Source organism: Sinocyclocheilus anshuiensis, unplaced genomic scaffold (assembly GCF_001515605.1).
Source record: "Sinocyclocheilus anshuiensis isolate Anshui unplaced genomic scaffold, SAMN03320099.WGS_v1.1 scaffold431, whole genome shotgun sequence".
Classification (NCBI taxonomy): Eukaryota; Metazoa; Chordata; class Actinopteri; order Cypriniformes; family Cyprinidae; genus Sinocyclocheilus; species Sinocyclocheilus anshuiensis.
Window position 1 is genome coordinate 1,382,004 of NW_015551065.1, and position 7,579 is coordinate 1,389,582.

The 7,579-nt window shown below is 38.2% G+C and overlaps 1 protein-coding gene across 1 annotated transcript in view; it reads right to left on the reverse strand.

The window, feature by feature from the left end:
- Positions 1-591: 591 nt before the first annotated feature.
- LOC107662098 (cationic amino acid transporter 2) overlaps positions 592-7,579 on the reverse strand; it is a 12,235-nt gene continuing 5,247 nt past the window's right edge. The window contains 8 exon segments of the mRNA XM_074186910.1: positions 592-807; positions 1,238-1,346; positions 2,229-2,395; positions 3,971-4,096; positions 6,292-6,396; positions 6,581-6,717; positions 7,260-7,366; positions 7,368-7,483. Of these exon segments, the coding sequence (XP_074043011.1) occupies positions 650-807; positions 1,238-1,346; positions 2,229-2,395; positions 3,971-4,096; positions 6,292-6,396; positions 6,581-6,717; positions 7,260-7,366; positions 7,368-7,483 (1,025 nt within the window). The 3' untranslated portion in view covers positions 592-649.

Genomic DNA, 7,579 nt, shown 5'->3' on the forward strand with positions numbered 1-7,579 from the left:
TGAGATAAATAACATTGGAAAAAAGGTCTGGAAAAAGTTTTTATGCTACATAAGACCCATAAGAAGAAGGTTATGCCCACAGCAGAGCCATATGAAGAAATTTTTCTTACAATTTTTCTACACAACCTCTTCAAGCTCAACTAGAAAAAAAAAATCATAGTATTTTTTTTTTTTTTTTTTACAGATAAAAAAAATAGTTTTTTTTCACAAAGCATAATAACTAACTATAAATAGTGTGGTGTTGTGCAATGATATTTGGTAGCTAAGGCCATTTATATATTTTTTTCCATTGAACATTTACATTTTGAATATACCAGTGGTGGCAAAGAAAGAGAAATGTCATGGGTTGATACACAGTGGTACCTGATTTTCTGTGTAATCGACAGGCTTTATGATTAGTAACAATAACAATAAATATATAATAGAAAAAAGCTGCTACTAATAACTACTGACACTGGGGCATACATTCAAAGGTACTAATTCTAATATATAAAGTATATATAACCTTACCCTTAAGTTTCATACTTTCCTCAGGTTTTATAATTTGTTACAAATTCATCCTTATACCAATTCAGATTTCAGTACGAAACAAAAATCATATTGTAGTTTCTCTGTCTCAGGAACAAGGCACTAGACATTAATGTTGGCTTTAAAACTTGGTTTGTAGTGTTGGTGTAGTAGATCCAATTTTTTTCTTGTCCTCCATTTTAACATCAATTGTCTCAACATTGATGGGATGTTTGGAAGACTGGTTCCGTTTCTTCTGTACACTGAAGTGCACTCCATAAGAGAAGTAGATGAGCACGCCTAGGTTTAGTAAGGAAATACAATTATACTTATGATATACAATTATTGGATTAATCTGAAATTGCCATATATGTCAAAAGTTTGGATAATATTGGTAAAACACTCCTGCGAATGATGTTCATTCATCACATGGGTCCTGGTCCAGTGAAGGTTGTTTTCATACATGCAAAAATTGCATGTCATTAATTTGGCAATTTAAAATAATACATGGTGTATTTGTCTATTCTTATAATCTTTCCTTTTAGTTTTTACTAATACAGCCTATTAATTAAATAATGTTGTAAAAGGTTTGCTGACTAAATTGTGATTGAAAGAGTTTGATAAGATTTATTTTTCAAACCTTCTCCAAACCACATTCTCACACTCATTTCCAGACAGTGCTTTTTAATTGTTTATATAGGACTCTATATAAATAGTCATGTTGTCTTACCCAATGCCATCCACACTGCATAGCGAATCCAAGTTTCACCCCCCAGCTGGATCATTAAGTAGACATTGATGAATGTACTGAAAATTGGGAGTAGTGGCAGAAGTGGGACCTACAGAAAAATGTGAAAGGTTTCTGAAGACCAACGCAGTCTTGAACTAATTCTAAACAGAACATTTCAATGTTCTTAAAGGGGTCATGAACTGCCTTTGTTTATTTTGTACTGTTCTCTGAGGTCCACTTATAATGTTATCAAGATTTTTACATCTTCCTCTGCGGAGGCAGTGCTTATCCACACCATTACATCTTAGAGTAGAGCATTCCATAAAGCTGTCGTTTTGGCAGACTGGCTTCAATATAAGATGTTTTTAGACTAACAAGCAAGTTTTGAGTTCTGAACCTTACAGGATGTTTTTATAGTACAATTGTAATTGTCTTATGTGTTAAAAGATCAAGGGAATTTTGGTTTCTCGAAAATGACCCCTTTAACAACAGTGGTACTTAGTACTTAGAAATAATATAATTTAATAGAAAATGAATGCGAACTGTATTTAAAGTTTTTTAGACACGTAACTGCATGTTAATTGCAATTAAATGAAAATTTGTTATATTACCAGGTGATGGATAAATTTAAGACAAAATTGCATAGGGTTTAATTATTTGGCCTAGTGTTTATTTCATGTTAAATTGATGTAAAGCACATTTCTGCTGTATGCCATGTTAATATAAAATTGGAAATTATTTTGACCTACTGTATTGATGGTAATATTCACACATTTTATGACTGAGTTTAATGACATTTTTGTTACTGATTAATGATTTTGTTATTTTGGTACTGTGTTGGATTGTCGAATGTAAAATCTGGGCTCCAAAGCAAATCCACTTGAGAACCACTGTTAGAATAACACATTCATGCACATTTTATGCATTACTTGTTGCTAAAATGTTGTAAAAAATGTTGTTGTTTTTTTTCACCCAGTGAGTGACAGCTTACCATAAATGCAGCTTTGGTACCATTCTGCGGCTGTCGCCAAATAATAATGATAGTCATGACAAACGCCACCGAAACCAAAGTGCTCATCAAAATCATCCACCACTCCTCAATCAGACCAGCTTGTACACCTTTTGTGATGATCACACTCAGGATAACCGCAAACACAACTAGAAATCACATTAAGAGGGTTAGCATGAAATCATTATAGCATAAATTTAGGTTAAATTAACTTGATTGTTGATCTGGATAGGTTTCATTTTCTTGTCCTGGTATGATATTGGCTATTATTGATATTTATGATAATTTGCTTCTATGTTTTACTACACACCTGCTCATATGATCAGGAGTTGCAGTGGCTTTTCATTTGTAGCATAAAATTGCAAAAAATATAGAAATACCCATAAATCAAACTAAATTAATGCTGCATTCATGTCGAAATTATTTTATTTACAAGTTTAGCGCCACCACACACATAATTTCCAGCAAACGCTCCGGTTACTCACGCAACCTCGGGTCCCTGAGATAAGGGAACGAGCATTGTGTCGTCTTTTGACGACTTGTATGGGGAAACCCCTGTTTACGCTGTTACTGAAGCCTGATTTGTTAACGTTTGTGTAGCTGCACAAACCAATGGCGCTCGAGCCCGCCAGAGGGGGTGGAGCCAACTGCTATATAAGTCAGCCCGGAGTGCCATTTCATCAGAATCAACGACTGAAGCAACAGCCATCGATTTGTGTGCAGCTATAGCAACAAGTCTCGCGAGTTTGTTTATAGGAGCAAAGGAAGCAAAGTTTCCTTACTTTTGCAAAGGAAAACCAGTCTCCTCTTGGCTTATATCGAAATCCTCCGACATTTTTCTTTGCAAATCCTCGGTTTGTACTTCCAATTCATGACCGGCGTTTTGTTTTGTTCTCTCTCCGCGCTCGTCACTAATCACGCAACGCCGACGTGCTGCGTCATCCGCCGGAACGGCTTCCGCATATGACAGATACCGGAAGTGAGAGAAAAGTGTTTATTACGTTTGAAATATGGATATTTTTCTTACAAAAACACATGGATTCGCTACAGGAGGCGATTATTCAACCCCCAGAGCCGTGTTAGGCACGTTTTATTATGGATGCGTGCGCTTTATTTGACGACTTGTGGACTGTTCAACTGCAACACCCGCTGACTGCAATGATAGAGCTTGGAATAGCCAGGACAATTTTTAATATAACTCCGACTGGATTCGTCTGAAAGAAGAAAGTCATATACACCTAGGATGCCTCGAGGGTGGGTAAAACACAAGCTAATTTTCATTTTTGAGTGAACTAACCCTTTAAGCTTGGTATTTTCATTAATTCTAGGGTATTTTTACAAAGAATTATGGCTGCAGCAAATTGGTATTAATCATTAAAATGTAGCATATGTAGTTTGTATTTATTTTGTGTGCTACTTTTAAGTGCTAATGCTTTTTTGGAGAAACTATTTATTTAGCTGGTTTATGAGAAGACAGGCTTGTGCGACTAAACTACAGTACATTTCCCAACATTCTCTGTGATTGTGCAAGAATGATAACATTTCTAATTTTCTGCATAGGCCTAAATGTTTTTTTTTCTAAGACAATGCTTTCTTTCTTAGACAAGAGAAAAATAAATACTGCCAGCATGTCCAATTTACGGAAGCATTAGCTACACTTCCTCAACATAATCATACACTTACTCATCAGATGGAAGCATGAAATGATAAAAACTGAAACTCACTGGTAAGGATGGTTAGCACAGACACAACTTTAGAACTTGAAGCAGATGCATATTTAGGGGGGGAAAAAGGATTCCATTTCTTCTGAACTTCTGGTTTTTCACTGATCTCAGCTGGCTCTGGTTGGTGATGATACATTATTGTCAGTAATGTACTTTAAGCACTGCTGTCTTTTGTGTTTGCTCTGAATATTTTTTGTTTGCTCTGATATTGTGAAAATTGGTAGTACTGAAAATGTGCAATGTACAATAAACCATTTTATTGTGCATTGCACATTGTCAGTACTACCACAGGCAAAAAAAAATGTTTTGGGGGAAAATACTAATGATGTACACTGTAGAAAGTGAGACAAAGGAGAAACTGAGGTGTGGATCAAAACATAGTACTTTAATGAAAGACGGAGATAATTCAAATAAAGGTAGTCCAAGGGAAAAACACACGAAACAGCTTGTGAAAAAAAATACAATTGACAGAGGAGTATAAATATACAGGATATTGACTGACTTAACTAGAAACAGGGGACAAACATAATCAGAAATCACAGAAACAAATAAGGGCATACTGAGAAACCTGGGGAAACCAATGAAAGGAAGACTGAACCACAACTGGAGAATCGCCGATCATCACAGAGCCTGGGAATCAAATGCTCAAGAAGTAGCTGCTGGAGGTGGAGACCAAAGCAGAGCCAGATCACAGGCACTGAGGACCACTGAGCTGGCAGATTGGAGGAACAAGGCAGTGCCCAGGGATCAGAAGTCCAAGGTGGAGCCAGTGGGACAGAGATCAATGGCAGAGACCAAAAAAAGGCCACTGTGACACTAAAGGGATGGAGGGCCAAGGTACAGCTGAAGGACTGAAATGGATCAATAGACCATTGCAAGGCTGGAAGGACAAGGGGCCCCAGTAGAAGGACCACAATGGAGACAAAGGATCGGACAGCCACGGTGGAGCTGGAAGGGCCCAGGTGGAGCCTAAGGGTAGGAAGTGTTCAGATGCCACAAACTCTAAAGAACACAGTGGATCAGGAGACTGTGATTGTGCCGATGGAGCCGGAGGACTGAGGAGCTGGTGAGGAGTAGTCAGAGGAGCCAATGATGACCATGGTATAGTTAGAGGAGCATGACCAGTGGCCCTGGACATAGCCAGAGAGGCTATGATGCTGGATGGAACCAGTGGAGGTGAAAAGACTAGGGACCTGGACAGAACCAGAGAGTGTGTAGAGCTGGACAGGACCAACAGAGAAGAAATGTCTAAGGCTCCGGATGGAATCAAAGAGTCCAACAAGCTGAATAGGACCAGTAGAGGAGGAAGGGCTTTAGAGGTTCAGACTTAAATCCTGGATGGCCAGGTCAATAAGCTCTGGCTTCTGGATGGCAGGTGCTGGCTCCAGGACAAACCGAACGTGGGCACTGGGCACTCCAAGATGAACCGAGCAGCAGGTGCTGGCTCTCAGATGAACTAAGCAGCAGGCACTGCTTCCAGGACGAACTGAATGGCAGGACAGAATGGGCCTCTGACTGAGGGTCTATGATCGTCACGGGTGTATGCTCAGGGTCTGTGGCGGGTGTGATGAGGCTCTGGGGAGCCACAGAGTGATTGTGTTCCTTTCCTTCCTTTTCCCCCCACAGTGAAATGCTTAACTGGAGGGCCAAATCTGACAATTAGCACAGCGACTCTCGAAGACCACCAATGGACAGCCATGGTTTAAGGGGTTTATTAAATCCATCATAAAAATCGAAATGCACTTTATTAAACAAACAAAATGAAGATAATCTAAATAAAGTAGTCCAAGGGAAAACCACGTACGGAAGCAAGTAAACACAGAACACGGGAGCAAAGGAACAAAATAACCTTGAATGAAACTTAAAAGTCCTTGACCCAAATCAGATGTGACAAATTATTGATTACTGCTGAGGAATAGCTGCTGAAAACCTTCTATAATAATGTCATCATCTTTGTCTCGAAAATGTGAACTTGAGTAAAAAAAGAATGTGGGTTGTTATTAGCATCACTTCGAAAAGTCATTTATTTTGACATTCCGTAAGTTCACATAATTGCATTGTAGTAATGACAAAGAATACACCCCCCCCCAAATTGTCAGTTGAAAAAGAGATAACTGTTATTTGACAGTACATTTTGGCAATTATGTAATTTTCATCAAATTGTGTGCTATGTAAATTAAGGTGGCATTACATATTTCAGTGTGAATGTATATTCTGTGTGTTTTGTAAAATCTGTGTTGGTACATCAGGAATCAACAATCATAAAATCTACGATACCATTCATGGATTTTTCGTTATATTATGTATTGTGTTTGAAGCTTACCGAAGAATTAAGATGCAGATGGCTACGAGGGTGTAGGCAAAGAGTGTTCCAATAGACATCATGTCTACAAGAGCCTTCAGGTCAAACACCAAGGCCATTATTGCTAAAAACAGAAATAGTTCACTAACAGAATAACAGAGCCAAAAATGAAATGAAGACAAGAGGCTGGTGTGGTAATTATGACAATAAAGAGATTTGATTTGATTTGATGTTACCTAGGGTATGTCATGTAGATTAGTTACTATTATCATGGTGTATCACTGGCATGTGTTCTCAAAGAGAATTACCTGCTATTATTCCAGAAGAAAGTGTGGCGATGACAGGGCTCTGTCTGGAACTCATGTTACTCAATGGTTTGAATAGCAGTCCATCTCTGGCCATAGCAAACAGCACACGGGGCATAGGAAACATGGACCCCAGCAGACTGTTGAGTAGTAAACAAATTGCATTATAATATTGTTTCATTAGTTTAACCTTGTAATTTCTTTTACCATTTTGCACTTTTTGAGCAAATTACTTGCTACTTTCTCATAGTTGCTCTTTTTACTGTGTACAGTTAACTACTGTAAGTTAAAAACTTATCTCCCATAGAGAACCTAGTGAACCTGGATGTACTGGTGGTTTAGTAGACTAAAGAACCAAACAATAAAACAGACTGTTAATGATAAAAAGGACTGTTTTGACTATATCCACTGACATATATTAAATAATTAACTTCTGTTCTGATATATCCTGCGCCAACATCAATCCTTTGACAACTGTGTTTGACAATAGAGTCCTGCATTATGTATACTACATTTGATTTTATGATGCTAATTTCACCAAACTGATGAACAGCTTTCCTTTTTAGTTTATGAGCATCTTCTCTACCATCATCTTACTGATCACGCAACACCGCTTTTTATAGTCCTATAACAGTATGAGTTTGGCATAATAAGTGTCTTATGGGTCAACGTGTTGCATCACCTTGTTGAGAGAGCACACAAAGATCCAACAGCCACAGCATACTTTGCAGGATCCCAGCCCACATAGGTGAAGGCTACAGGTAAGGGACTCTGAACATTTAGTTGGTAAGTAGGGCATCATGAGGGTGAGAGCAGCCAAAACGCCAAAATAAGCCAAGAAACAGATGAGAAGAGAAGCCACAATTCCTATAGGGATAGACTTCTGAGGGTTTTTGACCTCCTCACCTAGATAAAGGAGATAGAGATAAAAAAAAATAAAAAAAAGATAAAACATGCACACACACACACACACACACACACACACACACACACACACACACA